The sequence below is a fragment of the Carassius gibelio genome, chromosome A18 (genome assembly GCF_023724105.1).
Source record: "Carassius gibelio isolate Cgi1373 ecotype wild population from Czech Republic chromosome A18, carGib1.2-hapl.c, whole genome shotgun sequence".
Taxonomy (NCBI): domain Eukaryota; kingdom Metazoa; phylum Chordata; class Actinopteri; order Cypriniformes; family Cyprinidae; genus Carassius; species Carassius gibelio.
In genome coordinates, this window is record NC_068388.1 from 6,584,806 (window position 1) to 6,599,496 (window position 14,691).

At 35.1% G+C, this 14,691-nt stretch overlaps 2 protein-coding genes across 2 annotated transcripts; both read left to right on the forward strand.

Moving 5' to 3' along the window:
* Positions 1-2,926: 2,926 nt before the first annotated feature.
* On the forward strand, positions 2,927-9,537 carry LOC127934260 (tyrosine aminotransferase). Its single transcript, XM_052531525.1, has 12 exons — positions 2,927-3,074; positions 3,694-3,973; positions 4,326-4,430; positions 4,615-4,682; positions 4,764-4,922; positions 5,460-5,598; positions 5,685-5,737; positions 7,070-7,222; positions 7,312-7,440; positions 7,526-7,609; positions 8,211-8,309; positions 8,423-9,537. Exons 1-12 carry the CDS (start codon positions 2,982-2,984, stop codon positions 8,561-8,563), a joined length of 1,503 nt encoding a protein of 500 aa, XP_052387485.1. The 5' UTR covers positions 2,927-2,981; the 3' UTR covers positions 8,564-9,537.
* Positions 9,538-10,294: 757 nt separating this feature from the next.
* zgc:56622 (uncharacterized protein LOC326033 homolog) lies at positions 10,295-14,599 on the forward strand. The gene is made up of 10 exons (XM_052531436.1): positions 10,295-10,541; positions 11,097-11,267; positions 11,365-11,481; positions 12,314-12,391; positions 12,469-12,585; positions 12,729-12,841; positions 12,986-13,073; positions 13,157-13,240; positions 13,658-13,740; positions 14,050-14,599. The coding sequence occupies exons 1-10, from the start codon at positions 10,452-10,454 to the stop codon at positions 14,081-14,083; spliced, it is 975 nt and encodes a 324-aa protein (XP_052387396.1). The 5' UTR covers positions 10,295-10,451; the 3' UTR covers positions 14,084-14,599.
* The last annotated feature ends 92 nt before the right edge of the window (positions 14,600-14,691 follow it).

The following is a 14,691-nucleotide window of genomic DNA, read 5'->3' on the forward strand; positions in this document are numbered from 1 at the left end:
TACGGTCTACTGTCCATGTCCAGAAAGGTAAGAAAAACATCATCCACGTGACATCAGAGGGTCGGTTAGAATTTTTTGAAGCATCGAAAATACATTTTGGTCCAAAAATAGCATATCGTCTTCTCTTGACCCGGAAGAGAAGACAATGCTGAATAAAGTCGTCATTTTTGCTATTTTTGGACCAAAATGTATTTTCGATGCTTCAAAAAATTCTAACGGACCCTCTGATGTCACATGGACTACTTTGATGATGTTTTTCTTACCTTTCTGGACATGGACAGTAGACATACACACAGCTTCAATGGAGGGACTGAGAACTCTCGGACTAAATCTAAAATATCTTAAACTGTGTTCCGAAGATGAACGGAGGTCTCAAGGGTTTAGAACGACATGAGGGTGAGTTATTAATGACATCATTTAGATTTTTGGGTGAACTAATCCTTTAAGTGCGCCTTAACAGACTGAGCAAGGAGTGTTCCAGATTCATGGATTCATACAGAGCCTGTGACAATTTAGAAGAAGAAGATCCCGATTATGAATACATGTTCATTGATGTAAACACACTGTATTCTGATTGATGCTCATAAGATTCAGACTCTGATGACCCTGATTACAAACCTAACAGATACTAAATCAGAAGACGGCAAAAAGAAAGTGCCAGTTAACGTGGTCTTCATCATGTTTCTAGATGCATTAGCAGTTTACATTGAATATTTGAAAATTAGGATTGGGAAACTCTTTTTAACCTCATCGTTTACCTCACGGAGGTCAAAATGCTTGCCCTAAAGCTCTTGATGGTCAATACCAAAATATTTGTGTCCTGTATGTTTTTTAACCATTTTAGACTTCCGTTTCCCTGAACGTCCTATGAAGAGTGACTTTAACGTGATTTTTTTGTTGTGTGAAATTGCATGGTTTCTAATGTGGAACACTGTGTGCTGTTGGTTTAGTGACGCATATGGCGGCTCAGGGTTATCGCTGGGTCTCTGAATGTTATGCTTTAGTGGAAACATGTTGACATGCTTCCTTTTATTGACCTGGAAGGGTTATGTAATGACAGACATTTTGGATTAAGTTGTGAGTTTGTTTTACTTTGAGTTAAGTAACCTTCATTTGCCTATATGGTTGCGTTGACACTACTTGGAGTTTAAATAGCACATCAGGCCAGAAGTGTTTTAAGGTTAGTCTTAGCACCACTTATTCTGTGTTACGTGTTGGATTCTTAAATAGGTGGTTATGCCAAGTAAAAAAAAAACATAAAAGAGAGTCATGGGTTTAAAGTTCAAGGTTATTGCCGAGTCAATCTGACGTTTATTTACTTGACTTTGTAAATTTGAGTCAGTGGTATTGCGAGCTCCTTTGTCATTATTGCATCGGATATGGTGCACAACATGCAGTCTAACTTATTATTTTAGATAAAATAAAAAGAGTGTTTTGAATAATGATGATTGAGTTTGAAAGTGTTACGTAAATCATCCAAATGACACCATCTTTTCTTATTTATTGTTAAGCCATATGTCATTTTATTAAAGCAGTAGTTCATAAAATGAGAAAAAAAGTCATTAATTTGTCAATATTTACATAATTTTCTTCCCTTTTCTTTTTGTGAAGCATGAGTGAAAAATGTGCATGTCACTCTTTTTTTATTGCAGCTACACCGCTTGTCAAACTCCGGTCTTGAAGGGCCTGAGGGCCACATTTATGCAGAGTTTAGCTCCAACCAGCTCCTAAACACCAGCCTGAAAGTTTCTAGTGATCCTGAAGACTTTGATTAACTGGTTCAGGTGTATTTAATTAGGTTTGGAGCTTAACTCTAAGCTGTGTCTCATATAGAAGTCTGCGTCCTCATTTAAGAAAAGTAATCATTAAATTGCAAAGGAAAAAAAAAGAAATTATAGTATTTTAAACCTCCCAAGGAATAACAGTCAATTCTATTATGGTTAGTTTTCTTAAATAAGACATCCTTGTTGACGTATGCAGCCCTCAAATGCGACCTCCACAGGACGCAGCATCTGCCATCCAAGAACTTGAGACCCTTGAGTTATGGAATTGGGACAGTGGTTTTTGAAGGATTTTTGAATGACTTGGTTTGAATGTTTGAGCTCACAAAAACAATTCATTGAAAATATCCCAAGTTGTTTTCTCAAGGCATAAACAACTGTAAAAAAAAAAAAATGAGTTCCAAACTTGTGCAACACAAATGCCATGTAGTTTTCAAATAAGCCTGAAGGAGTTGATTAGCTGGATCATGTGTGTTTAATTAGGGTTGAATCTAAACTCTGCAGGGCTGTGACCGTCCAAGAACTGAGTTTGACACCCCTGCTCTAAGTCTTTGATTTTCCATATTTGATATAGTTGGCAAAATGCTTTTCACAGACATTTGCATGTAGAATGGCCAATGTTTGCAGTGTTGGCACCATTAAAATAACTCCAGTCCCCCAAGAACGTGATCTTAACTTATGTAAGACAGTTGTGAAGACCAGCCCTTTTCAGGCTCGTTACAGATGTAGAGGATACTCTCCAAATGATGCTTTATGATATCTGAAAACAGTGTCGAAAGTCTGAAATACACTGTTAAGCTGCTTCTCACATATTAAATGATCACTGGAAACAGGTGCGACACAGTAATAATATTAAAAAGTAATCAAAAATAGACTGAAGTGAGAAAATGAGACAGAATTATATCTAAAAGAAAGAAAGCGTCTCTAAAAATAATTGAGCGCCATGTGCATAGCTCTAACTCATGTTTTGTCAGGGATAGCGTTTGCGCTCCTCGCGCTTTTACGCACAGATCGCGTGCTTAGATCCTGTGCGTCACAGGCTCGCCGCAGGTTCTTGAAACAGGAGGACGTGATTCAACCCCAAAACTATAGAATTTTAGACTTCTGATGTAACGGGGGAGTTTTGGACTGCCCTCGGTCTCCACCAATGGAGATATGGGCAGGGTTCAACACCCATTTTGCGGGGTATAAAGCCGGTTTATGAACATGCTTAATCATTCTGTGCACAAAATTAACTATTTTTCTCATCCACCGCCATTGGACCGTGATTTTTATTATAAGCAACTTAATAAGGTATTTATGTTATATTATAAGTTCTGCATGTTGCTTATAAAGCAAGGGGTTTTTATTCATTTAGTGTCTAAAATAAAAATCTGTATTGTGGCATTATATGTTTTGCATATTTTTTAAACAACATAAAAATGCATATTTTAGAATAGATATAAGGATATTACAATAGATATAATAATATTGTCTATTTAACAAAGGTTAGACAATATAAAAATTATACAGTCATATATTAATCTGATTATTAAGACTATTGTTTTTTTGTATGTGATGCATATTTATTTCCCTGCACTTTTTATATATGAATTGCATTGCGATGTTTGACTTATTTATTTAGTAACCTATACTTTTCGGCGTGCAAACAGCCAACGTTGTTAAAGACGTTTTAAATAAAATTCTAAAGGCTGTCACATATACTTCTATGGAAAGCGCTCATACTGTTTCTATGGTTTCCTCCTCAGCTGGGCATTTGTTCGAACAAGTCTAGCTTTTTAACTTTTGAGGATATAGAAACAATGTTTGAAATGTACACAATACTGTATGTATTAAAATGTTTACTTATTTTTCAATAAATAAAATCAAAACTCTGTTTTACTCTACCAATGTCAATTTTTTCATTCATTAGACATCATCTCTTTCAAAAGTGCACAGACCAAAAAAAAAAATGTCTTTTGAGGTGAAAATGAACGGAGCGCAGAACAATGGCATGAACGGGAACGGTGTGCATCACGTGAGTGTGCGGACTCGTGTGAGTGTGAACCCGGCCAAACTCAAGAGCCACAGGCAGAGATGGAACGTCAGACCTTCAGAAATGTCCAAAAAAACACTCAATCCCATCCGAGCCATAGTGGACGGAATGAAACTCACTCCCAACACCGAGAAACCCATGATTGCTCTATCCATTGGTAATTATGGATCAAATAACCTAATTATATGTCAAATGTAATTTCTTTAAAACGTCAATATTTGTAACTTAGTTCCATAATTAGCTGGACTATAATTAAACACTTAAACCTTACGACCTTTTTTAAATGACATTTATAGTTATATATTTAGTTTTATATATTAGATATTTAGTTGTAGACCACAAATGAAAAACTGTTTGTGTATCATAGCTGTAACCAGGTGTTATTAGTTTGTCATTACAGTTTTTTTTTGTTTTTGTTTTTTTTTTCATTCAATTTGAGATTAGTGAATATTCTTTTTGCTAAAACGGTTAAATGTAAATGTCTGTTTTGGGGCTTAATTTTCCACTAGGTGACCCCACGGTGTTTGGGAACTTGCCAACAGATGACATCGTTTTACAGGCAGTGAAGGAGGCCATAGACTCACACAAATACAATGGCTATGCTCCCTCAGTAGGTAAGACTTACACATTCATTTTCTGCTTTATTAAAAATGTAATGCTGAAATTTTATGAAAAAAGATAAATGTAATTGCTGCATTTGGTATACAGCGATTAAAAATCCCTACCTTGCTTTTGCATTTTGATAAAGTGTGCATGATTTGCTCTTCATGAAATTAATCAGCATTTTGGTAACATTAGGTTACCAAAAAAGCAGAGAAGCTGTTGCGGACTTTTTCAGCCGTCCAGATGCTCCACTGGAAGGCAAAGTAAGTCACATCCATCATTTGTCCTTTTTCATATAAAGCTTTTGTAAGCTGATGAGTTGTTATTATTATTATTTTTTTAAGGATGTGATCTTAACCAGTGGCTGTAGCCAAGCTATAGAGCTTGCCATCAGTGTGTTGTGTAACCCAGGAGACAATATCTTAATTCCACGTCCTGGATTCTCCCTCTATAAGACGCTGGCAGTGTCTATGGGCATCCAAGTCAAGCACTACAATCTGCTGGTGAGTAAATCACACTGATAAATCAAAGAAAGTTCATCACCTCAGCTTAGCTTGTGGTCAGAAAACAAAATACAAGTAGAATACAGTATAAGTGCAACATCGAGAATGATTTAGAACATGCTTTCTGTCAACAATAAGGAAAAATATGGGAGATGAGAGTGGGTGGGATGGGGCGCGTTTGGAGGCATAAAAGACTATGGGATGGATCTTGGAGTGGATGGGGAAAATTGCTGTGTTATTCCTATATGGTCCACATCTGGGACTGATAAATAAAAACAACCACATAAACACACATGCAAATGACACAGAGAGACATACCTCAACAATCCATTGTTTTTCTGTAGGCTTTATTATATACAGTATAAATAAATTATAAGTGTTATAGATCCTAACACAACTGAGATAGGAATAATTTTATTGCAGACATTAAACAATAGCACTCCAGTTCTACAGTAGTAAGCTTCTACAATAACTCTTGACTGTGTCATGCCTAAAATGAGTTTCTTTCTAACTTCGGTTGATCTTTTGATCCTTTAGCCGGAGAAGTCCTGGGAGATTGATCTTCAGCACCTGGAGAGTCTGATCGATGACAAAACAGCCTGTCTGATTGTCAATAACCCATCCAATCCGTGCGGTTCTGTGTTCACCAAAGAACACCAGCATAAGATTCTTGAAGGTGAATGTTAAGTCAAATGACATATCAGGAATATTTATCCACGGAAATTCCAGGATATTAATCTGATCATATTCTACGTGATCTAGTGGCATCAAGAAACTGTATCCCAGTCCTTGCTGATGAGATCTACGGAGACATGGTGAGCGCACAATGAATGTCAGAACACTTTTTATTTTATTTTCCAAGCTCTGTCCACTTTCAACCAACTTTAATGAGGTACTCGAAGGTCAAGTAGACCATACGTCTCACAGTGGTATTTTACTGAGTTTACACTCTACATCCAAAGGTTCTTTTAGAAACCCAAAATGGTTCTTCTATGGCATAGCTGCAAAAAAACAACAACTTTGGAATTGCATTAATGTGTACTGCAGTTAGGGAGCATCCTCTTGTTGGGTGGTGTGTGTTTCCCTGGCTCAGTTCAGCCTCGTTTAGCAGTAGAAACTACATCAGCACTGGAGGGATTAGAGTTGTGTGTGTTGGCCAGCATTCTGGGCTTTAGGTCATGAAGGGCAGTGAAGATAGAGGCAGGGGCAATGGGTCCACAACCCTGGACAGTAGCGGCCAAGAGAGAATGTTTGTATTCTGGAAAATTGTGGTTTTTAAACTTAATACGGTCTGAAGTGTTTGTAAGTCCATAAATCAGTTCAGTTTGTAAGATAAGAGTGAGCAGCTTGAGCGCACCCCAATGACTTTGCACTTTACTTCGACATGTGTTTGTGGTTAGCACATGCATGAAGCTTGACGTTTTGGAGGCAATATAGAAGGTAGAGAGAGGAATGGCCCCCTTCTTTCATTGCAGGTAAAATATTGACTGGCTGGATGTGTTTTTGATCTCCATCTGGTACAGTATTGAGCACCCCATAAGGCCTCGCGGTCTGGACCCGGTTAAAAACTACAAAAAAAAACAAACACTTCTATGTTGAGCTTGTGAAATAGGGCCAGCACTGTAAATTGCAGTATCTTAGCCAATGGGAGATGGGGCGGATCCATCGACCAGACATGAAGGCATTATCATAATTAGAGCCAGGAGGATGACCACAAAACAGCTACAAGCATCTCTCTCTCTCTCTCTCTCTCTCTCTCTCTCTCTCTCTCTCTCTCTTTCTTAGTCCACCATTCCTAAACATCCATTGTGATTTTGGCTCCTCCTTCCAACAGAATGGCAGTAGCATGCAGAAAAATCTAGAATGCAACTAACATACTGTTACGTTTGCAATTATCTACATACTGTTATCTTTACAATTATAAAGGCAGCCCTGGTGAGCAAGTTTCTTTGAAAAACATTTTAAAATCTTACCGACTCCAAACTCTTGATAGAAATCATCCAAATTGCATTGTATCTTTAGTTTTGCATTTAATCTTTATTTTAAAGATTATTTCTGGTAATTTTATATTTATGGTATGTTTCAAGAAGAGTATTGCCGTTTCCATTGTTGAAATGAGTGGGCTGAGTGTATCTGTTGTTCTGCAGGTATTTCCGGGCTGTGATTTTCAGTCTTTGGCACCGCTCAGCAGTGACGTGCCCATCCTGTCTTGTGGTGGTCTTGCCAAGCGCTGGTTGGTTCCTGGCTGGAGAATGGGCTGGATCCTCATCCATGATCGTAATGACATATTTGGGACCGGAGTAAGTATTAGCCTCTCACCTATACAAGAAAATGAAATACACACACACACACACACAAAACATATCAATAACGTTAATATTCACTCTAGATTCGAGAGGGTCTTGTAAAACTAAGCCAACGCATTTTGGGACCCTGTACTTTGGTTCAGGGTGCATTAGAAACCATTTTGAAAGACACGCCACCCGAGTTCTACCAAGGCACCATCAGTTTCCTAAAGGTAACAGGATAGGAGCTTTAGAGAGAAAAGCTTTAGATTCAACACCTATCTCTGACATTAACACAGTTTTTATGTTCCTCTTCAGTCAAACTCAGAGATATGTTTCTCAGAGTTGTCAACTGTTCCTGGACTGAATCCAGTGATGCCATCAGGAGCCATGTACATTATGGTGAGTGTAATTTTGAGCATAATAAGATAAGAGTGGTTGAAAATGAAGCATCCTTGTTTATAAATTCAATTGTAGGAAAGGGGCAGGGCTTAAGTGAACTATATTATTGGAATAGGCATACATCACCAGAATCTTTTTTTATTAAAAACTATAAGGTCAAGAAATGGAACATATACAGGAATACATTATTCACCATATGCTCAATAAGATGCATTTAGAACATAAATAGGATTAATTTTAATTTCATGTTGGATTAAGTTTAACCTGTTGACTGGCACAGTTTGATTCCTAAACAACTCATTTAGACTGGTTTTGTGAACTGAATCAAATGATTCGATAAATGATCAGATTTAAAATTATTTATTTTTCAGAATTTTTGTTTATACTTAAAAATATAAATGCTTTTTGTAATTAGTAGTGTAATAGTAATAGTGAATATTATTTTATTATTATTATTTATTTATCTCTTCAAATGGCCTGATAGACACTTAATCATACGTGGCATATTTGCTCATAAGGAGGTCCATATTAAAAAGTGCAAAAAGTGCAAAGTTGCCAGTTATGCAGAGGGTAACTGTATTTTATGCTGGCTCCTCCTCAGGTAGGGATCGAGATGGAACACTTCCCAGATTTCCAGAATGATGTGGAGTTCACTGAACGGCTGGTCACTGAACAGTCTGTGTTCTGTTTGCCCGCTACGGTGAATTATTCATCTCCTTAAATTACCTTAATTTGTTCCAGTGCATTTTACCAATTATTTTTCGCACAGATTGGTTGCATCCATTCTGATACCCAAGTGATTTCTTTCTGTAGGCATTTGAATATCCAAACTTCTTCCGAATTGTAGTAACAGTCCCGGAGGAGATGATGATTGAGGCATGCGTTCGGATCAGAGAATTCTGTGCACGTCACTATCGACCTCGGAGCCAAGACAGCCACGAATTGGATCAGTGAAAGAACCAGACAGAGAAAGAAAGCTTAAAGGAGGAAATAAAAGATCGAAGGGCAGAGCAAAGTGGTGTATGAAGCTGAAGAATGAATGAAAGTGTTTTAAGAGAGGACACAGTTATGTGCATTACATTTGACATGCTTTCCCCTGTCAAAAAACCCACAGTTCTATGAAAACATCATATTTATATTTTATATGTACTATGGCTAGTATTTTATAGGGAAGGGATGGGAGGGTAAGTGGTTTGGGGGTTATTGAATGAATATGCACTTTTTTCATTATTGTAAAATATTGTAGCTTGTTTTTGTCTGTAACAGACATTGTGGGAAGTTTGGGGAGACCTGTTACCAAACCATAAAGCCATTTAATGTGTAACCTGCATGATTTGAAGTATTTTTCCTATATCTGACGGTTTAAGAATGGAATATTTTGTAGTGCAATTTGCATGTTCAACCACTTGGCATATATATACACACACACACACACATATATAAAGTTTTTGTTTTCAGTCCTTACACCTCAAAAGTTATTTAAATAAAGTAATTTCTCAATGTGTCCAAAGTTTATTATTATTATTATATTGGATCATAGGCTCTCTCCTAAAATTAATTGTATCAGAACCCCACCCCCAACACACAATTATGTAACACATAATAAGACATGCCTTTTCAGCTTGCAAGAGTTCAGAGAAGTCATTTTGAATAAGGTTACAAGAGATAAAACATTTATAATAAATACAGAAATATTCCATAAAATGTGTGTGTGTGATTGTGTGTGTGTGTGTGGGGGGGGGGGGGGGTTCTGAAGATACAACTAATTTAATTTAATTTACACTTTGTCACAGACGTGTACATTTTAGCAAAAAGAGTCTAAATCCTATTTAACCTGGCTTTATTCCTGGGTAAATATCATGTTCATACATGCAAATGGAAAAAATGTAAGCCGTCTTAAAATAAATAAATAAATACCTGTTAATTTATTTTGTGGTTCGTTTTGATTTTCTGTCTTGTGTTATACAATCTGTGATTAAAATAACAACAATTATTGTTAAAAGAATACTTAAAAGCATATATACATTATGTCTATTTTTAAATCAAATAAAATAAAATTCACGAAGTTGCATGAAGTGATTCTGTAGTCAAAAATGTTATCCTTTAAAACTCATCTTTGATTAGTTGATCAAAATTACATAAATGTTTTTTCTTGTTAAAATAATTTTCTCATGCCTTAAAAGAATGAATAAGCTTGAATAAATATATATATATATATATATATATATATATATATATATATATATATATATATATATATATATATATATATATATATATATATATATATATATAAAACATTTTAAATAATGTATTTTTCACCACGGGGGACTTTAAATGCTTTTTTGTCACTCTGCTGCCCTCTAGTGTTTGATGCATAAATTACATAACACAAAGACAAAACTTTGCTCTTTTCATACCTTTCCATACTTTGTTAAAAGATAATTAAAGTTAAGAGGTAAAAACTTTTTAAACTAACATTTTTTTCTGCTCAATCAGCTTTGAGGATACTTCCTGATTTGCTCACACACACTTCTTGGGGAAGTAACAGGGTCACATGAGCTCTAAGGTCACATTGACAACTCTGCCAACAGCTTGTAGTTTCAGGAAACATACATACGGGAACAATAGTGGTAAATGATCTGCACCCACATGCACATACGCACAGACACACTCCTTGTCAAGTTCAATGATTAACTGCAAAGATAAAGAGAAGGCAGTTCTGCTTAGACTGCAAAGCGGAAGATTTGAGCTAGAAATAGAGAGGTATAGGAAAACGACAGGAAAGACAAGTCAATCCACTTAGCTGCTTCTCATTTTACACTGCACAAATCTTTCTTACATGGAGGAGAGCACTGAACAACCTAGAAAGATTGAACTGAATGATGGCACACACATGCCACTACTGGGACTTGGGACATGGAAGCCAGAGGTAGCATTACTTTTCTACAATGGCCTCAAACTAACTTAAAAATCTGGACAGTTTTTAACATTTAGATTTACTTGAGGTTAGGGGAAGTGTAGGGGCTAGTTGTTACATTGGGAAGTTACATGGACAACTGAAGTCTGAAATTTCATTTAAAAAATGCTAGCTGTGATTTTGTATGTTGGTTTCAATGAGTGTAATAATAATATGCAATAATAATAATAATAATAGGCTGTTTGATAAAAGGTTTCTATTGTGACAACTTGCCCCTTGAAGTAGCTCTATTCATATACTCAATTTTTAACTAAAATTAAAATGAAAACAGAAAATCAAATCTAATTTATTATATTAGCATAAACTATAATAGCATCTCAGTTACACTAAAATATCACACCGATATGATATTAATTGTTCTTGTTTGTCTTTTGACTTTGAGCCTTATTTTTTTTAAGACTTGACCATGTCAAGGACAGAGATCTTGTCATCTTTAATAGTGTAATAATGTCATAACCTTATGCAACAGAAACTAACAATGCTTTAATGTTTTACTGCGTGATGAAGTCCACTTGCCCAGATATGTGTCAGAGGGCAGCCGAGGCAGCGATCGCTGCTGGATATCGGCATATAGACACAGCCTACAGCTACCAGGTGGAGGTAGAGTTGGGGAAGGCCATCCAGTCCATGATACAGCAGAGCATCATCAGACGCCAAGACATGTTCATAGTCAGTAAAGTGAGTTCAAGTCATGTTGCCGCTCTAAGATTAAATCAATGTGTTCTCATTTAAAAGGAGCAAATCATCACGACATAATGATGCTTCTCTTTCCCAGCTGTGGTGTACCCATCATGCCCCTGAAGACATTCCTGTTTGTTTGAATAAATCTCTGAATGACCTTCAGCTTGACTACCTGGACCTATACCTAGTGCACTTTCCAGTGGGACTGAAGGTAATGCAAAGAAAAAAGAAAAAGAACAAAAAGTAGTTAGATAAATAATTATTTTGAATTAAATTTATTTGAAATTTAAATACAATTATTATTCATAAATGTATATTTATATTTACATGTATTTGTAAATATATTATTTCCAAAAGTAAACAATTATTTTTGTATTGTATACACACAAACTTTGTATACATATGTATATATATATATATATATATATATATATATATATATATATATATATATATATACATATATATATATATATATATATATAATTTAATTAAATGCATGTGCGTGTATACATATCGTAAATATATATATATATTGTATACACACACACACACATGCATTTAATTAAATTATATATATATATATATATATATATATATATATAAAATGTAATTAAATGCATATGTGTGTGTGTGTATATATTGTATATATATATATTGTACTATACTATATAGTATATATATAGTACTTTACTACTACTACTACAATACTACTAATAATCATTATTTATTAATTATTATTATTATTAATAATTAAAATAACAATTGCATATATTTATTCAGCCATTTAAAATGGTATTTAAGTGCCCAAATATTTTCTACTACATACATAAATATTAGTATCAACATAATATTTATCATTATTCTCCGAAACATAGTTTGGAGAGTTCAGTATTGACAGTTATGAAAAGCTTTTATGTAGCCTGTTTATCAGTTACTATTTTTAATCTGCTAAATGATTCATAGATCAAATTCAAGAATATTATTAGTTTTATTGTTATATTACTGTTACTTATTGTTTGCTACTTTACAATAACTTACAGAAAATGGGTGATGAGCTTTTCCCAGAAAAGGATGGGAAGATTCTTACAACTGACATAGACTATGTGGATGTGTGGAAGGTAATGCTAACCACTAACACTAATAATAACAAAATGATGTCTTCAGGATCTTTCCAGTGTGCTGCCATCTGTTTCAGGGAATGGAAGCTCTGAAAGCAACAGGAAAGGTGAAAAGTATCGGTGTGTCTAACTTCACAATCGAGCAACTGGAGAGATTGCTATCCGTGGCCAAAATCCCACCTGCGGTTAATCAGGTGCATAAACTGGGACTGCCATATTACTATGATTAGATTTTACATCCGACAAGGGGTAGATCAAATTAGGTTTGAGTTACCTATGAAATAAATATTTATATGATAATATTAGCATGAGATATATATTTTTTGTGTATCTGCAGGTGGAGCTCCATCCTTACTTTGTTCAGTCTGATCTGATAGAGTATTGTAAGTCCAAAAACATTGCTTTAACAGCTTACAGTCCATTTGGCTCACCTGGAAGACCTTCAGAATAGTAAGTTCAAATGTGCAATGACCTTTTTTAAACTAGAATCAGCTCTTAATTTCATCAAAGCAATGTCAGATGAGTCCAACAAAACATTTCTCAAAAGAGTAGAACCTAAACATCACATGCTATTTTGTACAATTGCCTCTGCAGTCAAAGAGGAGAAACGGATCCCATGATGTTACTGCAGGATCCTGTTGTTGGGGATATAGCCAAAAAGCACAGACGGACCCCTGCACAGGTCACTTTTCTCAGTAGGAGTATTGTGCATCATCTGCTTTGCTCTTTTTTGTGGTTTTAATGTTGCATTCGATTGTTCCGCAGGTTCTGTTGCGGTATCACGTTCAGCAGAACATTGCTGTGATTCCAAAAAGCATGAAACCCCACCACATTTTGGAGAACACCAAGGTAAACTTCTGAATATTCCAGACATATTTCAATATCATAGAGTTTTTTTTTTCTCTCCTAATGATGTCAGCTGTTATCTTGTGGTTTCATCCTGGTATACCCTAAAGCAAAATATGAAAGGGAACGCTTTAATACCAATTGTTCCTAAGCTGTATGAGTTTCTTTCTTCTGTTGAACACAAAAGAATATAATTTGAAGAATGTTAAGAACCAAGCAGGTGTTGACAGTAGTATTTTCCCATGCTTTGTTTTCATAAAATGTTTAAAAGGCATAATCTTCATTTTTGGGTGAACTATCCCTTTAATTGACCAACTGAAGGCCTAATATTCATTTTGATCAAGTTGGGAATTTCTTTTAGATACTGTAACTACTTACTATTTTAACTATTAACTATCACTATTATTTGTCTGGGTGCAGATCTTTGATTTCACTCTGGATGAAGAGGATATGAATGCTCTCAGGTCTCTGAATCGAGGCTGGAAGGCCTGTATTATAAAACAGTAAGAATATATTTTTAAATCGTATGTAAAACAACATGAAATATGCAACAATACACACTTTAAACAGTAGATGCTACCTTGTTGTTTCATGATATCAACAGTGTTACATGCTTATAGTATATTATTAATAATTTGTCTTTCATAGGATATTCCTTTCAATCCATTTGAAAATGGAAGGTCTTATTAAATGCATTGCGGGATATAATTTGGCAAATTTTAGTATATAATGAGGGTATTTTGTTCATAATGTGAACAGTATACTTACTAAATACTGCTAGCAGTTAACTGGATGGTGTTGTTGCTCCTCAGATTGGAATCACATCCCTTTTACCCCTTCAAGTGAAATGCTGTTAGCCTCGGATGACAAGGACCCCCCTAAAAAAAGGACCAAGCACTTCTGGAGGCTGGAGTAAATAAGACACTTTTATGACTCTTGTGTTCAGGCATTCTTATGTCAGTAGCTAAACTCTGACATTTTAAGGCATTGGAAGAATTTTTTTTTGAGAAATGCTAACAGATGTCATTATAGTAACTTTATTTGGTTAAAATAAAGCATTAAGGCTTACACTACAGCTCAAAGGTTTTGATGCCGTAAGATTTTAAGTATCTTATTCTCATCAAGGCCTCATTCATCTGATCAAAAATACAGTAATATTGTGAAATATTATTATAATTTAAATTAACTGTTTTCTGTTAGAATATATTTGGAAATTTAATTTATTCTTGTGATGGGTAAAGCTTATTTTTCCAGCCGCCATTACTGCAGTCTTCAGTGTCACATGATCCTTTAGAAGTCATGCAATCAATATGCTGATGCGTTGCTAAAGAAACATTTTTATTAAAATCAATATTGAAAACAGTTGTGCTGTTTAATATGTTTTAATTGTTATGCCTATTAATTCTTTATATAAAATAACCTTACTGTCCCCAAATTCTTAAATGCTCAAAATC

What these genes read in the sequence shown, in the direction of transcription:
- LOC127934260 (XM_052531525.1), top strand. Translation starts at nt 2,982, where the DNA reads ATGAACATGCTTAATCATTCTGTGCACAAAATTAACTATTTTTCTCAT. An exon ending in CCAGCATAAGATTCTTGAAG is followed by an intron (nt 5,599 to 5,684) that starts GTGAATGTTAAG and finishes TACGTGATCTAG; the next exon opens with TGGCATCAAGAAACTGTATC. An exon ending in GCACCATCAGTTTCCTAAAG is followed by an intron (nt 7,441 to 7,525) that starts GTAACAGGATAG and finishes GTTCCTCTTCAG; the next exon opens with TCAAACTCAGAGATATGTTT.
- zgc:56622 (XM_052531436.1), top strand. Translation starts at nt 10,452, where the DNA reads ATGGAGGAGAGCACTGAACAACCTAGAAAGATTGAACTGAATGATGGC. An exon ending in ACATGTTCATAGTCAGTAAA is followed by an intron (nt 11,268 to 11,364) that starts GTGAGTTCAAGT and finishes TCTCTTTCCCAG; the next exon opens with CTGTGGTGTACCCATCATGC. An exon ending in CCTGGAAGACCTTCAGAATA is followed by an intron (nt 12,842 to 12,985) that starts GTAAGTTCAAAT and finishes TTGCCTCTGCAG; the next exon opens with TCAAAGAGGAGAAACGGATC.